General features: G+C 45.4%; 4 protein-coding genes across 7 annotated transcripts in view; 3 read left to right on the top strand and 1 right to left on the bottom strand.

Annotated features, from left to right (window-relative positions):
- LOC103788982 (uncharacterized) overlaps positions 1-21,134 on the top strand; it is an 870,763-nt gene that overhangs the window by 663,895 nt on the left and 185,734 nt on the right. The window lies entirely within an intron of this gene.
- Positions 2,390-3,506, bottom strand: LOC100408124 (late cornified envelope protein 3D-like). Of its 2 annotated transcripts, none has more exons than XM_017966279.3 (2): positions 3,460-3,506; positions 2,390-2,943 (listed from the first exon to the last, which is right to left on the bottom strand). In XM_017966279.3, exon 2 carries the CDS (start codon positions 2,920-2,922, stop codon positions 2,644-2,646), a length of 279 nt encoding a protein of 92 aa, XP_017821768.1. In that variant the 5' UTR covers positions 2,923-2,943; positions 3,460-3,506; the 3' UTR covers positions 2,390-2,643. The 2 variants fall into 2 exon arrangements, with proteins under 2 accessions (XP_017821768.1, XP_035135794.1); XM_035279903.3 differs by having other exon boundaries at positions 2,390-2,939.
- Positions 9,485-10,155, top strand: LOC100408493 (late cornified envelope protein 3B-like). The gene has a single exon (XM_002759955.4). The coding sequence runs from the start codon at positions 9,496-9,498 to the stop codon at positions 9,781-9,783; it is 288 nt and encodes a 95-aa protein (XP_002760001.2). The 5' UTR covers positions 9,485-9,495; the 3' UTR covers positions 9,784-10,155.
- LOC100896017 (late cornified envelope protein 3B-like) lies at positions 16,077-16,596 on the top strand. The gene has a single exon (XM_003735123.6). It carries the CDS (start codon positions 16,093-16,095, stop codon positions 16,396-16,398), a length of 306 nt encoding a protein of 101 aa, XP_003735171.1. The 5' UTR covers positions 16,077-16,092; the 3' UTR covers positions 16,399-16,596.

Below are 21,134 nucleotides of genomic sequence, written 5' to 3'. Positions count from 1 at the left end.
TCTGTAATTTAATTCATGTCCTATGATGCTCCTTTGGCTTATTCTAAGAACCACCTGGACAGCTTTAATGAACTTTTTCTCTACACTAATATTTCAACAATCTGGCAGGCAGAGTGAGCTTTATTTCTAAAGAGACAATTCAACCTAGAAGGTAGTTAAGTATCACATATCAGAAACCTGACAGAGAAAAATTTCTATAAAAGTTTTATTAAAGTTATGATTCACGGCCAGGCGCGGTGGCTCAAGCCTGTAATCCCAGCACTTTGGGAGGCCGAGGCGGGTGGATCATGAGGTTAAGAGATCGAGACCATCCTGGTCAACATGGTGAAACCCCGTCTCTACTGAAAATACAAAAAATTAGCTGGGCACAGTGGTGCACACCTGTAATCCCAGCTACTCGGGAGGCTGAGGCAGGAGAATTGCCTGAACCCAGGAGGCGGAGGTTGTGGTGAGCCGAGATCGCGCCATTGCACTCCAGCCTGGGTAACAAGAGAGAAACTCCGTCTCAAAAAAAAAAAGTTATGATTCACATAGTTGGGCTCTTAGCTCTGCAGATTTTAAAATATCAAACAAAAAATGAAGTTCAGCAGGCCAAAAAAATGTAAAGTAGAAAAGACTAATTCCTTCTAAAGATCTCTTGAGAAGTCTCCAGGAAGGGACAAGTGGCATCAGCCAGGATCGTGGACTTACTGGCTGCGTGACCTGGGTCTTGTGCAGAACTGTTGGACCAACAATTTCCTGTTTGCAGAATATGGTTATTAAGAGCACTGGTTTATGGAGTTAGAAAATTAAATGAGTTCATAGTAGTCACTTAAGGGTTTTCTAGCACGTAATCAGCAAATACGTTTTTGAACTTACAATTATACTAATTTATTAGCCTAGCAATACTTCTCATTTTCTCTCTTTCTTTTTCTTAATGGTCTCAGCCCACATCCTCCACATTACCACATTCCCTAAGCTCTCAGCTCCATTTCTCCCCTGACCCAGAACTTCTTTAGCTTCACTTAATTCTACCCCCTCTACCTTCTCGGTCTGGGAATTTAATTGTGTATGTGAAATTATCTGTTCTTCCTGAGGCCATCTTTTCCTCCTTCTCCTGCTCCTCCTCCTCCTACTCCTCCTACTCCTCCTCCTCCTCCCTTTCATCCTCCTCCCCCTCCTTCTGTCCCTCCTCCTCCTCCTTTTCCTCTTCTTCCTCCTCCTCCTTCTTTTTCTTCTTCTTTTGAGATGGAGTGTTTTTTGAGACAGGGTTTTATTCTTGTTGCCCAGGCTGGAGTTCAGTGACACAATCACTGCTTCCTGCAACCTTCACCTTCCAGATTCAAGAGATTCTTCTGCCTCAGCCTCCCGAGTAGCTGGGATTACAGGTATCCACCCCCACGCCCAGCTAAATTTTTTGTATTTTTGGGAGAGATGGGGTTTCACCATGACCTCAGGTAATCCACTGGCCTTGGCCTCCCGATGTACTGGGATTACAGGTGTGAGCCACGATGTTCGGCCGAGGCCATCTTTTTCTTTACCCATCTTTTATTTTGGAGATGGAGTCTTGCTCTGTCACCCAGGCTGGAGTGCAATGTTTCGATCTTGGCTCACTGCAACCTCTGCCTCCCTGGTTCAAGCAATTCTCTGCTTCAACCTCCCAAGTAGCTAGGATTAAAGGCACCTGCCACCACACCCAGCTAATTTTTGTATTTTTCGTAGAGATGGGGTTTCACCATGTTGGCCAGGCTGGTCTTGAACTCCTGACCTCATGATCCACCCACATTGGCCTCCTAAAGTGCTGGGATTATAGGTGTGAGCCACTGCACCTGGCTTCTTTACCCATCTTTTAATTTTAGTCCAAAAGTTTTCACCCTTGGCATTATTGGCTTTTGGGGCCAGATAATTCTCCATTGCGGGGCTGTCCTATGCTTGGTAGGAGGCCTAAGCTGCACCCCTGGCCTTTACCTGCTAGATGCCAGAAATTCTCTTTCTACCTCTATGTTTTGACAACCGAAAACGTCCATTAGAGAGTCAAATTTACCCCTTCAGAAGAAATACTAATTCTGCCAATGTTTTTGACAATTGCCTGCTACATATTCACTGTTTTGTAATTGGGCTGTCAGAAACAGCTAGTAGCTCCTCCTAGGAGCCTGGGGAGTCCACTGTGAGAGGAACATTCTTTTCTGATAGTTACAGGCCTCAGTACAATCCCCTCATCACATCCCGCCTCGTCAACTGCCTCACAATTCCAGCATAAAAAGACTCGACAGACTCCTGAATTTTCCAGGCCTAGAGCTAGAATTCTGCACTTTCTCTGTAGAGGTGTGGGATCTCAGGGGCAGATGGGAGGGCACACTTCCAGCGCCACCTAGGGAGAGACAGAGTGAAATGCCAAGGGAGACGCTGGTAGTAATGAGCAAAAGAAGCTTTATTTTTTGACAACGTCAGGCACAAGCACTGCCAATCCTCCACAGGTACAGGGGTAAGGGAATAGGTGACATTTTGGACATAAAACAGGAAGTGCTTTCTGGGGAGAGCTCAGATCCTCCACAGGAAAACCCCCAACTCAGCCTGTAAAGCGTGCATCAGCATGGGGCTGTCCGTGGTCCCCTGGGATTCTTGTTTCCTCCAAAATCGCTTATCTCGGCCTCAGGATCTGGATCAGCAGCAACCCCCAGAACTGTGGCCGCAGCCAGAGCCCCCGCCTTGCTCACCACTGCCCCTGTCACAGGAGTTAGAGCGCTGGCGCCGGCATCGGTGGTGGCGCCTGTGGTGGCTCAAGCAGCAGCCGCCCTCAGAGCTGGAGCCACAGGCCCCGGAGATTGGGGCACAGCCAGAGGAAGCTGGAGGCAGACACTGTGCTGGGCTCTTTGGGGGGCACTTGGGTGAGGGGCACTTGGGTGGGGGCTGGCACTGCTGCTGGTTCTGCTGGCAGGACATCTTGGCAGGAGTTGAGTCTTCCTGGACAAACAAAGCCACTTGTTAATTCAGAATCTACAGACCGATGTCTCTAAGGCCAGATGCCCCCTGAGGCCAGAGCTGCAGGAGTGTGAGGGAGGCTGATGTGGAGTTTCTGGGACAGGCTAGGTGCCTCTCACTCTGCTCTCCACGTGGGACAGATTGCTGGCAGTCTAAGTGGGCATTCATGTTTCTATTTCTCCAAAGAACCCCTAGGAGATGCACCCTTTTGGGGGAAAAAAGCATTCTGGAGAAACGACATCACAGGAAACATGTGCCAGCCTGAGTAGAAACAGGATAGGAGGGAATCATAAGCTTCTGCGGCCTTTGCAGGTCACAGAATTGCTGTCAGGTCCTGCAGGGTTTCCCTCCTGGTCCCACTTCCTTCATTGCTACTCTCTCTGCCATCCTCTCTCTGGGTTTTTGTTTCAGAACTCTCTGTTTCTGTCTCTTCTGCTATGATCTTAGTTTTCTATTCCAACATCCCAAGTTGAGGCCCATCCCCTGCTGGACACTCACCGGGTGCAGAGGAAGCAGAGAAGGCTATTTCTGAGAAGGCTGTGGATGAGGAACCCGGGGAAGGAGTGCTTTTATCCTGCACAGGGTGTGTGATGCATAGCCTGGGCATGCTGCTGCTTTCACAACCAGGAGAGGTGACAACTAGGCACACACCCAAGACTAGGTTTCTAGCTTGGGTGCTTCCATAACATTCAACCAATGACATTGAACCTGGAAGCAGGATCAGTGTCCACATACTCTCACCTGGGAGCCTGCCACTGCTTCCTTCCTCCTCCCTTCTTCCTTCTTTCAACTCACATGCCATGGAGCAGAGTCTGTCCCTTACATCCTCCTGGGAATGAGTAAGACATAATCCTTTCTTGAGTCATGAATGGATAAGTAATAGTCATTTCAACAAATGGTGCTGAAACAATCGGACATCCATATGTAAAATAAATCATACCTAACCCTAGATATAAAAATTAATACATGGTGATTTCAAAAATTAAACTATAAAATGTCTACAATAAAACATAAAAAAACTCTGTGACTTTGAGTCATACAAAATTTTTCAGATATGCCAAAAAGGCATATCTTTTTATTTTGAATTTGAAATTCAAAATCAATATTGTACTTCATGAAAATTAGAAACTTCTGCTTTTCGAAAGGCACTGCTAAGAAAATGCAAAGAAAATTCACACACTTGGAGGCAATATTGTAAAATACATATCTGACTAAGACTTGTGTCAGGAACATTTTTTAAATTCTCTAAAATAAGTAATAAAATGGACAATATGGCCAAAATATTTGAAAAGACATTTCAACCAAGAAGATACATGGGTGGCAGGTAAGCACATGAAGATACTCAACATAATCATTCATTAAAGAAATGCAATGTAAAAGCAAAGTGAGATACCACTGCACATACATTGGAATGGCTCAAATGAAAAATAAATGACATATCAATTAATGGGGGGATGTGGAACAATGAGAAGTGCAAGTCATTGTGGAGAGAAATGCGAAATTGCACAGGTTGGCAGACTCCAAAAAAATTAAACATAAGGCTTACAATTTGCCCGAGAAATCCTATTTTTAGATATGTAGTCAAGAGAAATAAGGTTGTATGTTCACAGAAAACCCTCTAGGAATATTCATAGTGCCTTTATTCATAACTGACCTCAACTTGAAGAACCCCAAATGCTCTTCAACTGATGAATAGAGTTTTAAAAATGGTATATCAATGCAATGGAAGGCTGCTTAGCAATAAAAAAGAAATCAACTACTGATTCGTAAAACAATGGGGATGAATCTCAAATGCATTATTCTGTGCAAAAGAAGTCAGACTTTACATACTACATATTATAGGATTCAAATTATATGACATTCTGGAAAAGGCTAAATGATCCGAACTGAAAATAGGTCAGTGGTTGCCAAGGATTGATAAGGGGAAGAGGTTGATTTAATAAGCATGTGAGGGAACATTTTGGGGTGATAGAACTATTGTATATCTTAGTTGTAGTGGGGTTTACAGGACCATATGTTAGTCAAAGCTCATAGAATTGGATAGTTAAATGGATGATTTTTTTGGTATATAATATCTCAAGAAATGAAACTTAAAATAGAAAAAAATTAAAATAACACTTTTTAGAAATAAAAAGTAGTGAAGTATACAAGAAGGGAAGCAAAGAATGATGAATACAAGATTTAGTATCATGGTTATATTAGATGAGACAGGCAGGGACACGGGTGAAGGGTGAATTACACAGATGCATATAACTTACTATGAAAGTTACCATTTTCTCTTGGATGACGAATTTTTCTGTTTATTATTTAAATAATAGATAGACTAGCAGATAGATACATTAATTAAGAAGGCCAAGCATGGATGAATTGTAAGCATATAATATGAACAGAGGATATTCGTTAATCCAATTTTGTGCTTCTGAAATCCAGTAGTAAGAAAATTAAATGACATAAACTTCACGACGACTTGGACAACTTCCCAAGTTGCCATTTTTGGCTTGCTCAGCTCATCTTCCCCAGGAGTGACTCAGCGGCCGCTCATAGCATCAGTCGTGTATTGCAGAGGAGAAGGGTTGCTCCTTGGTTGGTTGTCTACTCATTTACTACTCATACGCCTTCTCAGAAGATTCACCTTGGAACTAGACCTCAGATAAAGCACTTCCTGGCCCAGAGTTAACTACTTGTTATAACATCCTCATTTCGAGCCAGTCAAGTAAATTTCTTCTTCATTATCCCGGGTCCTCAGGATGTCAGGGATACTAAGAAACTCTCATAATGCAGAAAGAACAGCTGGAGCTGCGCCATGCTCTGAGAGAAGTAACTGGGCTGTGGACTGTATTCTGCGAAGAACAAGTGGGTGGAGATTTCATAAGTGAGGTTTGAGGTTAAGGAGTTCTGTCCCAAGGAAAAAAAAGAATGTCTCCAAATCAGGATAGGGAGACAGGGACTCAGTGCTGGGCTGGGAAAAAGCCAGCTACAAGTCAGCTTTCAATTCATTAGAAAAGGATGACCCTCCTCCTGACAAGTCCTGAAATGCTCTGAGTCACACTGACAGGGGGACATTTGTTATACTCAAAATGAAGTCTTATAGCAATTCAAAGTTGTACATCTTTGGAATTAAATATGGACTCTATACTTACTTCTGGACAATGACTGTATATGGAAAAGGAGTTTTTCACTTCTGCAGTTAGGTTTGAACTCCAAGTCTAAGGCAGTTTCTCTCACCCACACTACAATGCCTGCATTTTGCCTTTGGGCTCAGTCATCACAGATATAAATACCGTATTTGTATACTGTCTATCTTCTCGGCTAGATTGTAAGACCTCTGAAGAAACTGAATGTGTCCCTTATTGACTGCTGAAACCCAAGCCGAGCAAGCCACTCACTGGCCCTAGCGGATATGCAGCTTGTGTTTCTCAAATATGGATGGTCAGAGTCAGTTCCAGCATGTAAGACTGATGATGGCATGTCAGAAGGAGAGAGGCTCATATCAAACTTTGGGCTCGAGGAAAAAAGTCATGGAGTGATGACTCCAGTGAGGGTTGCAGATCAGAGGTCAAGGTGGACCCAACGAGGTGTCTGGGAGTCCCTGGGCGCACCCTGTCACTCAGACTGCCCCATCCCTGTTCTCCAGGCTTTAAGTCTGACACCACTGGCAAAGCTGTATTTTTTTTACTCACTTGGTTCCTTTTCAGCCCCACTATCTAGTTTGACATAGAAAAGCACATTGCTCCTGTTATGGGACAATCACTCGATGAGCTAATGGCTGCTCTCGGTGCAGGAGTTAAGCTGAAAATGCAAATAAACCCGGAAACCCGGAAGGGAATGGGATCTTATATTGAAGACCAATATAAGGATTTTGGTATATGGGGTGAGATAAGAGTCCATATGAATATGCATGTGAATATCTAGTTTTCCCCAATCCATTTATTTATTTATTTAGAGACAGAGTCTTGCTCTGTCGCCAGGCACCAGGCTGGAGTGCAGTGGCACAATCTCAGCTCACTGTAACCTCCATCTCCCGGGTTCAAGCAACTCTCCTTCCTCTGCCTCCCTGGTAGCTGGGATTACAGGCACAGGCCGCCATGTCCAGGTCACTTTTTGTATTTGAGTAGAGATGGGGTTTCACTGAGTTTAAGATAATCATTCTGAATTCTTCAGCAGTCATTTTATAAACCTTCACTTCTTCAGGGTCCATTATTGGAGCTTCATTAATTTCTTTATGATGGTGGTGTATTTTTTTTTTTTTCAGATTTTTCATAGTTTTTGTGTCCTTGCACTGATGCACAAGCATTTGAGGAAATGGACATCTCTTCCACCTTAGTTTGTGTTCTTTGGCAATGGTATGTATACCTTCACTATTTGATCAAACCTGGGATTCTAATTAAGCTAGTTTGTGGTGACCTTGAGCAGGAAGACCTTACTGTCATGCTGTGTAGCTGGGCTGAACTATCAACTGTGCTCTAGGGTTGAGTAGAATTTCTGGCTGTGTTCCATGGTCTGGTGAGAGCATTGGCTGGACTCTATAGTAAGACAGAGCTGCTGGCTGAACTCACCTTGATTGAGCAGTACTGTTGCTTGTCTTCCGTGGTTGGCCAGGGCTACAGTTTTGAATCTGTAGTTGGGTGAGGCCATGTTCTAGGGTCAAGGTGGAAAAAAGTATCTGAGATTACTACATAACCACGCAGGGTGACAGAATCAGAGGCTATGTTCCATAGACACTCATGGGAATGGGTTTGCCTCTAGTCCCAGGATGACCTAAAGCAGAGCACCATGACTTGATAATATTAGCCACTTGGATGCTGGGCCTGGGTGGAACAGATGCTCCTTCTGCTGTTAATTGCCACCATGCCACAGTTTTCTGGCCTTGGGAAGGGTAGAGAAGCCCAATGGGTAGGGCTTGACTGGGTGGAAAGCTTGGCAGCTGGGAATGGGTGGAGCCAGATGTTCTCTTTGCAGGTAACTGCCATTCTACCCTTATCTCCTGGCCTGGGGAAGTTTCAAGGAGAGCACTGGGGCTGAGTGTGGAAGCTGACCAGAGATTCAAGCCTGGGAGACAACAACCGTGCTTCTTGCTGAGCATCGCGAGCCTCTCTGGTAGTGTGCCTCTGCTGGCCAGAATGTAGCACAACTGTCAAGACCCCTTATGATAATTCAGCCTTATATGAAAAGGGAAGTTTCTGATTTGTGACAACATGGATAAACCTGAAAGATATAATGCTAAGTAAAAGAAGCCAGCTATAGAAAGACAAATATGCCATGATTTCACTTATATGTGGAATCTTAAAAAGTGCATAGAAGTAGAAATGATCATTATCAGGGATTGGGTTGGGGAAGGGGGAAGAACCGAGGATACGTTGGACAAAGGATACAGAATTTTAATGAGACAGGAGTAATAAGTTCAGGAGATTTATTGTACAGCATGATGACTCTAAAAATGTACGGCATTCTTGAAAATTTCTAAAAGACTAGACTTTGAGTGTTCTTACTACAAAAAATGATTAGTGTGTCCGGCTGTCATTCTGGGAGATCACCTGAACACCATCACCCTTTGGGACCATCAGCGCACTGCAGGACTGACGTACAAAAGCTGTGGTTTTAGGCTGGAAGTCTCTTCAAACACTTCTGTGTTGGTGCTTGTTTCATCAGATCAAATATATTTACCTTTCTGAGTGATATCCATTTAGACTGCAAGGTACTCAGTGGAAGAAGCATGTCCTACACGTCTCCGTATTACTACTGTTGAAAGAAGTAAAACAAACAAAGCCTGTGAATCAACGAGCAGAGGTGGCCAGGAGGTTCCGGGGGGACCAGAGCGGGAAGTACTTCTGCTGTCACCAGGACATCCTGGTTCCATCTTATTAAACCTTCAGGCATGTGCCCAGGAAGACAAGAGGTCATCTTATTACACCTTTAGGTACATGCTGAGGAAGTAGGCACCTGGGAAGTGTCTGGTGCTGTCACCTCCTTGGTTGCAAAAGCAGCAGCATACTCGGGTTGTTCATCATGAACACCGCATAGGATAAAAGGGCTCCTACCCAGGACTTCTCCACAGCATCCTCAGGAGCAGCCTTCTCTTACCTGCTCCACATCTGGTGAGTGGCCAGCAGGGGACAGATCCTCCGCTGGGAGTGTTTGGGGAAGACAATCTCAGAACTCAAATGAAACCATCCAATAGAGGCCTACAGCAGGCAGCAGAGGTGGAGGTGATGGTGAATAAGGAGCTTCTAAGGCACATGTCAGGGACCTGTGACCTGCAAAAGCCACAGGACCTTAGGATTCCTTCGTATTCTTGTTTGGAACATGTTGCCAGGAATGCGCACAGATCTATTTTACATTCTTGAGGATGCTTTATCCAAATGCATGTGTAGGGTTCCGTCTACCACGTTCCTATTTCTCTCCCACAGATCTTGGCTTAGAAAGTGGCTTCATCAAGGGGGTCAGTGTGCAACAAACCCCAAAATAAGGAGATGGTCTGAGGATTCTTTGCTCAAATGTTTCTATTATTTCATTCCAGGTAAAATTCCTGCCAAGATGTCCTGCCAGCAGAACCAGCAGCAGTGCCAGCCCCCACCCAAGTGCCCCTCACCCAAGTGCCCCCCGAAGAGCCCAGCACAGTGTCTGCCTCCAGCCTCCTCCTGCTGTGCTCCAAGCCCTGGGCGCTGCGGTGGCCCCAGCTCTGAGGGAGGCTGCTGCCTGAGCCACCACAGGCACCACAGGTCCCATCGATGCTGGCGCCAGCGCTCCAACTCCTGTGGCAGGGGCAGTGGTCAGCAGAGTGGGGGCTCCTCCTGTGGCCATGGCTCTGGGGGCTGCTGCTGACGTGGGTCCTAATGATAAGATAAGTGATCTTTGGAAGAAACAAGAATCCCAAGGGCCCAGGAAAAGCCCCATCCTGATGAGTGCTTTCCCAGATGACTTGTTCTGGCCTCCACAAGCTGAGCTGGGGGTGCTCCTCTTGAGTATCCAAGCTGTCCCCAGAAGGTGCTTTCTTTCTGAAGTCCAGGATTTCAAACATTTCCGTTTCCTCATCCCTGTCCCTGCCAAGAACTGGCAGTTCCTGTACATAACCCCGCCAAAAAAATACAGCTTCTTGTTCCCATTACCACTGGTGTCTCACTTGTTATGAAATTGTCCAGAATGTATCCATCCAGGCCAGGCTCTCCTGTCACCTGACCTTGCAGGACCTTAGAAAGCCAGAGATTTAAGTGTGTTACCCCTGGTAGGGGTGACCCCAGTAAGCTGACCTCATGCTTTGGGAAAGTAGCGGGACTGTGGTCTCCCAGCCAACCCTCTGTCATCACAGGACACCTGCTCAGCCTCAGTCCTGTGTACCTTCTGCTCTGATGAAGAACAAAGGGGCCAGGAATTGGGAGCCCCTCATGGAGGGGAGGAAAAGTTGATGGGCACCATAACCAGGATGAGTACGGAGCCTTCCAGGGCAGGCATCAGGGGTGGGGCTGTGGAGAAACCCATGTGCAGACATCTGCTGCATTCCATAGGAACAGGACAGGCCCCCACTAAAGTTCTGGGGTATTCTGAAACTTTAGAATTTACTCATCTATTGTTGTATCCCAATGACTGGAGAGTCTACTCCTAAGAAGCAAAAGTGGCCACTCAGCTGTGTTCAGCCCAACAATCTGGCCACCATGAGAAAGTGCTTGGTCCATCTCTTTTAAATGCCTCTTTGCAGGACAGGGGCTACTGAAGGGACCCTTAACATTATGAGTAAAATAGTTCAGGGGATGATTCTGAAATTATTTCCAAGCCAGAGACAGGGATCATGTGCTGGAGGCAGGAAAATCTGCTGAGGATATCAATACCTGAACCTACCCTCTCCCCAATCCATAGTCAGAACCACCCTCTTTCCTATGGCCCAGTGCATTTATGCTCCCACAGGCATCACTATTTCATGCTCCTATATCACTATTTCAGTCCACTAGGGTGAACTGTCAGGCAGAATGAGAAGAAAAAAATTATAAACCCAACAGTGAACACAGTTTAATTTTCTTTGACAATTACCATTTAATTTAAACATGAATAAACTTTGGTTACAGCCTATCTTGAAAAATATCTAGAAAAGGTATTTATTTTAATATTAGAGATTAATTGAATGAGAAACTTATCTAAAATTCAAATGAAATTAACAAGGAAAATAGTATTCAGTTTGCATCAGTTCTCCGTACCCAAAATATAGACACTATGAGGTCAGCTGCATTACATGAGATGCACCCAGTGCTACCATCAACCTCATAAGCAGCAACACATACAGCAAAGTCATCTCCATCAAGCCCATCCATTATCATGCATGTTTGCAGAACTCCATTTTTAGTCCAACAGGTGGATGACTCCTCACTCAGTGTTCTCATGATCTTCAAATAAAGAGCACACATTCCCTGGATTTTGGTGGAAGGTCATGCCTTTTGTAATGTGCTCATTGGTGCCTCTTGGCACTCCAACTGTTGTACTTTCCTCCTCCATATTTGCCCCTCGATCTGGTGCTCATTTGCCTCCCCTCCTCTCCTGCCCAGGGGCCTGTGTTACCTCCTGGGTCCCAGAGAGGCTCTTTTAAGGGCTCTCACCTCCCCTGACTTTACGCTTCCATCTGTTTTACACAAAAGCCATTCTGAATGTCCAGCATCTTTAGCTCAGTCACCGCCCCAGCAGGAAGTGCTGGTAACATCTGGTGCTTGATTTTCCTAAGGGAACATGACAGAAAAAAAGTAGATAAGCAAAGAACCACGGACTCTGTGGGCAGTCACTTACATTGCTGCATTTATCTCATGGAAGGAGGCTCCCTATTTACTTGTCTGCCTGTGCAGTTAGACAGTTAATTTCTAGAGGCCAGGTGACAAGTCATATTGAACTCTACCTTCCACCACAAAGCATGGAGCATGACATATTTTAAGTACACATGTAGGCCTGGGTGGAGGGTGCACAAGTGAGGACCAGGGCTTCCTGTGTCAAACATGCCATCCTGTTCCTGCAAAGATGTGACAGCCGAGACCTGGGCTGGGGTATTTGATGCTGTCACCTGCTCCAGCAACCCACTCATGCTGCTCTTCACAATCTAGGAGCTCCTGTCCTGGGCTCACCAGACCATGGACTTCTGAATCAGCTTTCTCTTGCTATCATGAAGTCAGATGAATGTCTAGCTGGAGACAGGACCTGAGCTAGAAAGACCTGGGAAGACAAGCCCAGGCTTCCATCAAGAGAGAAGGAAGGAGAGGGTGTAGGATGGAGGCAGCAGGAAGAGTGTGGTGTTAATGGGCACCTTCCCAGGATGTTTCAGGTGTCCCGTGACTGTGAAGATCACGGATCTTCAGCACACCCTCATCTTCTTCCTGCCTATGTTCTGAGAGATGCACTGGTCTCACCAGATATCATCAAAGAAGCTTTACCCAAACGGGTTTATTCTCCTCTGTGATTACATGGAGATGGGACACCTTAGGTGCTCACATTCACTTAGAAAAGACTCAGTATCATTTTCTAGAAGGTGAACAAAGAGAAAAGAGCATCTTTCCAGGATAAACTAACTCCAAATTGGTTTTCATTTTCTTTCTATATTTCTTAGTACAGAAGTACACCCATCAAGGAGACATTACAAAGATTCTTTTGCATGATTGCACTCTTTTTAGTGTCACCGATGCTTTCTGAGATCTTGTGTCAGCAAAACCCGCAGCAGGGATGGCCTCCAAAGGCTTCCAGAGTGCCCCGCCCTATCTGAGCCCCATGTCTACCTCCAGTCTTCTTCTGCTGTGGCTCCAGCTCCAGGGCTTGCTTTAGCTCTTAGGGGCCGCCTGCTGTCTGGGCCATCACAGGTGCTGTCTCTTCCACTGGCACAGGCATTAGAGACATGACTCCTGCGAGTTTGCCCGCCGGCCGCTGCAGCTGTTGCCAGGGCTCTGGGTGCTACTGCTGACCTGGGCAGTGCATTGAGATAAGCAGTTTTAGAGGAATCAGAGATCCCAAGTGCCCAGGTTTAGCCTCAGTCTGATGTGACCCCTCCTAACTTCCTGCTCGTGCTCAGCACTCCTGAGTTCATCCTGACGAGGGTTGTCAGTAATCTCCAGCCGTCTTCCTGGGTGTCCCTCATGGCTGTCTGCACACCCATGCTCTGGTCACTGCTTAGCAGCACTTAAGTCTCACTCTGTAAAAAAGTGAGACTTTTCTACCTGCATTTCTTTTTTTTTTTTTTTTTTTTTTTTTTTTTTTTGAGACGTAGTTTTGCTCTTGTTACCCAGGCTGGAGTGCAATGGCGCAATCTCGGTTCACCGCAACCTCCGCCTCCTGGGCTCAGGCAATTCTCCTGCCTCAGCCTCCTGAGTAGCTGGGACTACAGGCACGCACCACCATGCCCAGCTAATTTTTTTTGTATTTTTAGTAGAGACGGGGTTTCACCATGTTGACCTGGATGGTCTCGATCTCTTGACCTTGTGATCCACCCGCCTCGGCCTCCCAAAGTGCTGGGGTTACAGGTGTGAGCCACCTCGCCCGGCCCTCTACCTGCATTTCTATTTTGTCCCTCCAAGGCTGCTCCATTGCTCTCCCACTCCTTCTCTCCCAGACTAAATGCTGCACAGGATGAGAAGAATGAGAGACGACACCTCTCTTCACTCACAGGGAGACCATGAGGACTTTATGTACTGATGCCAGAAAGAGGCTACAGGACACATGGCTGCAGGGAGAAATGTTCACCCTATTTCTATAGGGAAGTTATGGGTGTTGGGGAGGTAGGAAAAGATCCTTGAAAGCTGAATAAGTGATGGGTGCAAGGAGAGAAATGGAGACGGTCACAGGGGTTTACACTGAGAGGAACTTCGGGAAGTAAGAAAAATTAAAACGAGATAATGGCAGGAGTTATATACCGGATATATTCACTGGGTCAATGATGCGTACACTACTCACGATGTGCCATACCCAGCCGTATTCTCTGACGTAACAGTAAGCAATATAATTCTCACTGCAGTCTTTCTAGTTACCTGCTACCCTACTCCCATTTTACAAATGGGAATCATCATGGAACGGGCGTCCAGGGTCTCCCAGCAACTGCCATGCAAATTTTGGCAGTTTTGCTGAAAAGCCTACAGGCCTGATGACTGTGGTATTCTGAGTTCCTCCTAAATGTTTTAAGAAATGGGAATGAACAGTGGATTTGTTTTGTAATTGTTTAATCCACAGTATTTGGTGTTTGATTAAACATCACTAAACCACCAAACAATGAGTCACACTTTTAAGGAGTTTCCCTCCCAAAGTTTGGACCCAGAGTGTAGTACTCAGCTGCAACACGGGATTAAGGTCATGATTTTTAATGTGCGCTAAAAGAACAATTCACGTTCACTACAATTTTGAGAATGTTGATGAACTGGAGAAGGACCCAGTAAAAATTCAAGCCTGAGAGCTTATTAGGGAAATACTAGCAATCCAAGAAGGTCTCATAAACTCTGAGCCAAAGTGAAAGAACAGATCTTAAGAGTAGTTTAGGGCTAGATACAGCAGAGAAATTCATGTATCCAGTAATATGTGAATATATTAAATTTTAGAGATCTTTTCCAAGCTCTTGGGTAACAGGGAAATGGAAATTACTTCCCTCTTCTGTGTTCATAGACATTTGTTTTTGTAATGCATTGGGATGAAAAGGTACCCACCAGGGTCCTGATATAATGCACATGATGTCACCACCATCACTAACCTCATCATCAGCAATATATTGAACAAATCATCTTCATGACTCACATTAATTATCTCAAATATTTTATGCTCATGGACCATTTTATTTGCTTATAATCATTTCATACGTCCCATGGGATGCTAAATATGGGCAAATTGACTTTTTTCATATTAAGTATGGGTCTGGTGATCTCAACTGTTGTACGTTTCTTAACGATGTTGTCTGCTTATTCATATAGTCCTACCTTAATTATCTTAGGGGCCCCAACTGCCCCAGACAGGGTCTGAGTCCATCCTCCATTTATTACCTAATACATCTCACTTGCAGGGTCCACTAGTCTCAGATCACCCAACATCCCCAAGGATCAGGAGCCAATTACATCTCAACAAAGCATGCCCCTGGGGAATACGCAGAGGAAAACGGAACTTATGTCCAAAACACAGACATTTGTGTCCCAGACAAATCACAGGATATCAGACACATATGTTTACATCTCTGATGTTAGTCCAGTTAACCCTGAAAGGCTCAAAGACAGGAAACATGTCATATGTGTCTCTACATTCTCGCTGCAAAATGCAAGGGGACGAGCTCAAGTTAAAGCAGCTGAACTGAGTGAGTGAAAGGAGAAGAAATGACAGGTTCCCAACACATGGGGAGAGCTGTCATCAAGACTTCCTGGTTCCCTCTTGCCAGACAGCTTGGCAAGCATCAGGAAGATGCTGGAGGCCTGGGATGGGAATGTTTGGCTCTGCCCCCCCACCCTGTTGTGAAAGCAACATGCCTGGGCTGTGCACCACAAACCCTGCACAGGATAAAAAGGCTCTTACCTTGGACTCCTCATCCACAGCCTCCTAGAGAGCAGCCTTCTCCTCTTTAGCCTCTTCTGGATCTGGCAAGTATCTAGCAGGGGACCCTGAGCTGGGGGTGTTTGGGAAGATAAGCCCAGATTTTACTAGGGAAGGGGGAAGCAGAGGCATCTGATGTACAGACAGCAGGAAGAAGACTTTGGAGGGCAGCTAAGGGTACAGAAAGGGGCAATGAGCAAAGAACCTCTGTGGGACGTGTGAGAGTCTGTGACACACAAGGGCCCTGGCTCTCAGCATCCCCTCCACTCTTTTCCTGAGAGATGCGCCCATACCCAGCCATATTCTCTGAGAACCATTACTCAATCAGGTGTATCTGCATTAATGTTTCTGCAAAAACAGGAGGACCTGGGGCCCAGTTGGAAGATATCAGCCTTCTTTTCAGGAAGAAGGAAAAGTGGAAAGAAATGTCTTACCAGGCCAGTTTTACTTGAGATCAGTTTCTGTTTTTATTCCTGAAGTTTATGTCTCAGGAAGCAATTGGTCTTAGGAGTAAGGGCTTCATAAAATCATTTGTAGAGGTGCTTTTCATTGGTCTGGTACTTTTCCATTGACCTTTTCCTTTGATCTATCCAGGCTCTCAGGCCTTCTGCCAAGATGTCCTGCCAGCAGGACCAGCAGCAGTGCCAGCCCCCACCCAAGTGCCCCTCACCCAAGTGTCCCCCAAAGAGCCCAACTCAGTGTCTGCCTCCAGCCTCCTCCTGCTGTGCTCCAAGCCCTGGGGGCTGCGATGGCCCCAGCTCTGAGGGCAGCTGCTGCCTGAGCCACCACCGGTGCCGCAGGTCCCACCGATGTCGCAGGTCCCACCGATGTCGGCGCCAGCGCTACAACTCCTGTGATAGGGGCATTGGTCAGCAAGATGGGGCCTCCAGCTGTGGCTATGGCTCTGGAGGCTGCTGCTGACCTAATTCCTGATGCGGAGACAAGCAACTTTAGAGGAAACAAGCATCTGAAGGACCAAGGAAAAGCCGCAACTTGGTGGACCCTTTCTCAGACATCCTAATTAATCATTCATTCACGGGGAAGGATTGTGCTTTTCCCAAAAGGCTACGCCCATGTGTCTTCCAAGATCCTGGAAGCCTCCTTTCCTCCTGACAATGCAATCACTTGTGTCTGCTTATACAGAGAAATAAAGCTTTTCAACAGCACCTGCATCTCACTTGTCTTTCACTCTCCTCCACAGAAGCCTGCTCAGTGGGTCTCCCCCCATCAGCTCCTGAAGGTCTAGCGTGCCCTGAATCCAGAATAATACTGGCTTGTGTTTGGAAAATGAACGGGTCAGATTTTTCTTCATGCAGGGGTCCCTGTGGGAGACTTGAGGATAGAAGTGTGGGAGCAAGGGGAGGTGTTGAGAGAGGTTGGTGAAAATCTCTTAGAAAGACCTGGCTTTTCTTGTGTGGTACTGTGGGAGGAGAGATCTGACACTGGAGCCCACAGTTTCTGCTGAGGGTGGTGCAGAGCATCAGAAAATCGGCAAGAATGGGGCCGAAGAGAAGGGAGGGTGTGGGGGCAGAAAGAACGGTCGGAAGGGTAAAGATCAAGTCAAGCGGCAGGTAATGGACTTCAGGGAGGGAGTTGGGCTGAAGTTAGTAAATTCTGAAGCAGTTGGAATTGAAGTTTTCTCTGATGAGAACGCTAATGAGAGGCTCTGAGCTCTTAGAAAACAGAGAAAAGACGACATGAGGAATGTCTCCAGGGGTACAGATGACATATCTGTACATTTTTCTTTTAAGAAATTTCAGGCCGGGTGTGGTGGCTCAAGCCTGTAATCCCAGCACTTTGGGAGGCCAAGGCAGGTGGATCATGAGGTCAAGAGATCGAGACCATCCTGGTCAACATGGTGAAACCCCGTCTCTACTAAAAATACCAAAAATTAGCTGGGCATGGTGGCGCATGCTCTAATCCCAGCTACTCAGGAGGCTGAGGCAGGAGAATTGCCTGAACCCAGGAGGCAGAGGTTGCGGTGAGCCGAGATCGTGCCATTGCACTCCAGCCTGGGTAACAAGAGCGAAACTCCGTCTCAAAAAAAAAAAAAAAAGAAAGAAAAAAAAAGAAATTTCAGATAGAATTGAACTCTTTTTTTTTTTTTTTTTTGCTGTTGAATGTTACTTTCTGAGCTCAACAAAAACAAGACAAAGCCATATTATAGTTACCATTAAACTGTAACTGGGAGCTCCTGCCCCAATGCTGGAATATGGCAGTGTTTTATCTCTACTCCAAACCAAAGTGATTGATGTGAATCATGAGTACTGCTTCATTTTGACAGATGGATTTTGGAAATCATGTTGCACCACTGGGGGCTGTTCAGCCCAAGCCATGATGGTTCTTTAGGTAACTTCGGAAAGGTGAAAATAAGTCATATCGCTGTGGCTACAGTCAAAGAAGAAATTTTTGACGAAAATCAGAGTTTGAGCGCGGACACTTTAGGCAGAGAATAAGACCTATGTGATACTTTGGGAATTCAACTGATTATAGTAAGTTATTTTTAAATTTTCATTTTTAAAAAGTGGCCAACTGGAAATCAGTTTTGCTCCAATATACTTGGACACATTATTTCTTAAGAAACTGGAATGAAAAGTTTCAAAAGGAATCATGATTGGAAGTTGAAGTCAAATGTGCTCTGCTAGTGAAATCATTTAACTGGCTGAGAAGGGTCCTCTGAGAAACCGAACAGAGAAATGAAACTTACAATTGAGTAGACTTGAATCAATGTAATAGGCTTCTTGCTCCGGTACACTTAACACATGCTTGGAAAGTACTCTTTAAAAGTCAGAAGTAAAACACATAATGGAGAAAAAAGAAAAAGAGTGGTCAAGCTCCTTATGGGAACACCTAGGTCCCACATTCAGCTATGTTGTACATGCAAAGCCACAAGCATTGATGAAGCTAGTTGGCTAAAATTCAGAGGAATTGTGTTCATAAAATTCATTTCAGGGTGTATAGAGATTGAGATTGCACAAACATTTGATGAGTGTATCTCCCGTGCCAGGTTACATTCCAGGCACTGTAGATACAATGGGAACAGATGAAGTTTCTATTTACTTGGAGCAGACGTCGTGTGGGCATTTTGCAAACTGACATTTTCCTTACTCCGCATTCAGTTGAATTCTGATTCCCTGTGTGTAACGAGTGTCAGTGTTGGTGAGATAAACCCAGCCTTGGAAAAACTTTAAGGCATGAAAGTGGTGAATTTTGGGAGAACTAAAAAAGCTGTCTACTGGCTATTCACACCTCCGCAGAGCCAACAGCTTTAGAAGGAAGGAAGTAGGTTGCTGATGGCAGAAAATTAGTGGATGTCCTATTGTTACACAAGTCGCCCCACAACGTAGTGACGTGAAATGACACACTAAGTGATGTGGAATGACAGCCATCGTGGTTTTCTCATAATTTTATGTTGGCGGAAGCAGCAAGGGAGAAAGGACTTACAGAGTGCCTATATAAATTGGTTATGAGTAACGTATAAACCGAGAACAGCAAACTACGGCAAACTGCGGGAGACCTCTGGGGAGGCAAATGTCTCCAGGCCTCGTGTTTCAGCGGCAGCGTGACCTAGACTCTGCTACCATAAGCATTGCTCAAGGATGTAAAACCCCTTCATTGCACTAAGACATAGCTAGACTTGTGGGCGCCTTGTGAGGCCTGCTTCCACCAGCTGAGCATAGATAACAGGCTAAAGATAACCACGAGTTTTTGTTTTGTCAAACTCCCAAACTGTCACTGTTATCAATCTTTAGAATGATGCACCAGTTCCCGGTCACTGAGTCACCCCAGTATCACATCACCCTCTCCCCACCATCACTCCACCACCTACCCTATAGATCAAAGTGATTGTATCCAATAAATACTGTGAAAGATCAGAGGTGGGGGCCTTTGCGCCCTCCAGTTTCTGCATTGGCCCCTGGTCCCACTTTATGCATTCTTAACCTGTCTTTTTTTCATTCCTTTGTTGCCACCAAACTCGGGTGGGGTGTGGGGGCTGGTTCCCTACGTTCTATGGGTTAGAAATTCAGGAAGGGCCATTATATCAGCTGGGCCACTCTCAATTCATGCATTTGCCATCAGATGTTCACTGGAGCTATGGTCACCTGAAGGCTGGCTGGACTGGACATCTGAGAAGGCACACTCAGATTGTTGACCGTTGATGCTGGATGCCAGCTGGGACCTCTTCCGGGGTTGTCAGCTGGAGGACCTACACCTGGCCTCTCTTGAATGATGGTTTCAGAATAGCCAGACTTTTTACATGGTAACTGGCTTCCCCAGAGACCGCCTTCTAAGAGGACCAGGTGGAATCTGCATGACCTTTTGTGACCCAGCTTTTGAAGTCACTTAGCATATTTCAACCATATTCATTTGGTCAAAGGAGTCATAAGCCTGCCTAGATTCAAGGTAAGTGGACATAGGCCAAAATTCTCAATAAAAGAAATGTCAAAAAACTTTGAATCATGCTTTAGAACCATCACAAAAAGGTATTAGCCAAATCCTCACCGTCTTTTCAGTTCACTCTACGTATTGCTGAAGGCCTAGTATGAATTAATGTCCCCACAGTGTTTTAAAAAGACTCAGATTTCGGCCAAGGTTGTAACATATTCAAGTTTTGAAGAGGGTGGTCGCTTCTATAATCTTTATGGAACTGGAGTATTTAGACCTATCACTGCAATAATGATGTCTTATCAAAAGGTAACAAGGTTATTTACATATGCTAAATAATTATCTAATTCCGGGCCAACACAGTGAAACCCCATCTCCACTAAAAATACAAAACTTAGCCAGGCATGGTGGTTCATGCCTATAGTCCCAGCTACTCAGGAGGCCGAGGTAGGAGAATTGCTTGAACCTGGGAGGTTGCAGTGAGTGGAGATCATGCCACTGCACGGCAGCCTGGGAGGCAGAATGAGACTCCATCTAAAAAAAAAAAAACAATTCAATGCAATGGAAAACTATACAGCTGGTATTTACATTTAGCAGAAACACTGGTGAAATAAACTTAGTCACCACTATTCTCCATCACTCTATTGTTCTTTCCATCAATTATCATTCAATCCCTCACTTTTCCTAAAGTGTTCTGGCCAGTGTGATATGAGCATCCCTGGGTATATGAACCATTCCTATCTCTTTGATCAATAGAGCAGTCAAGTTAAATGCTGAAGCAATGTCCTTAGATTTGCAAGTCTGTCATGTCACAGATCTACTGCTAATTGGTGGCTATGCTTTTAATTTCAGCATCTCTGGTTCATTTCGCCTTTATCTTTTAGCTTTGTTTTTCTCGAGACACCTCTAGGTTTCTCCTGGTATTTAAAAGAGGGGGCAGTGGGAAAGTCCATATCCAGTGCCCATGTTCTTGGCCTGCACACTCTCTGTCCCCATTATCTTAGCTTGCTTCCCTTTCAGATCCCACTTCTCTCAAAAGGCAGCTTTATTTCCTCCCTCTGGCAAGAAGCCTTCTACCCAGGGACTCCTGGTTCTCCATTCCCATGAGCATTCCTCAGTCACTTTATCTAGGCCACCACAGGACCATCAAAGGTTATTTTGCAGTCCAGAAACCTCACCCAACACCCACAAGGGATACTAGTGCCAATGTCCAGACACTTCACTCCTGTCATGAAAACAGGGAGTTACCATCCAAGGGAAAGTCCCATGGA

Source organism: Callithrix jacchus, chromosome 18, assembly GCF_049354715.1.
Source record: "Callithrix jacchus isolate 240 chromosome 18, calJac240_pri, whole genome shotgun sequence".
In the NCBI taxonomy this organism is placed as follows: Eukaryota; Metazoa; Chordata; class Mammalia; order Primates; family Cebidae; genus Callithrix; species Callithrix jacchus.
This window is presented reverse-complemented; position numbering and strand designations above follow the sequence as displayed.

What these genes read in the sequence shown, in the direction of transcription:
- LOC100408124 (XM_017966279.3), bottom strand. Translation starts at nt 2,922, where the DNA reads ATGTCCTGCCAGCAGAACCAGCAGCAGTGCCAGCCCCCACCCAAGTGC.
- LOC100408493 (XM_002759955.4), top strand. Translation starts at nt 9,496, where the DNA reads ATGTCCTGCCAGCAGAACCAGCAGCAGTGCCAGCCCCCACCCAAGTGC.
- LOC100896017 (XM_003735123.6), top strand. Translation starts at nt 16,093, where the DNA reads ATGTCCTGCCAGCAGGACCAGCAGCAGTGCCAGCCCCCACCCAAGTGC.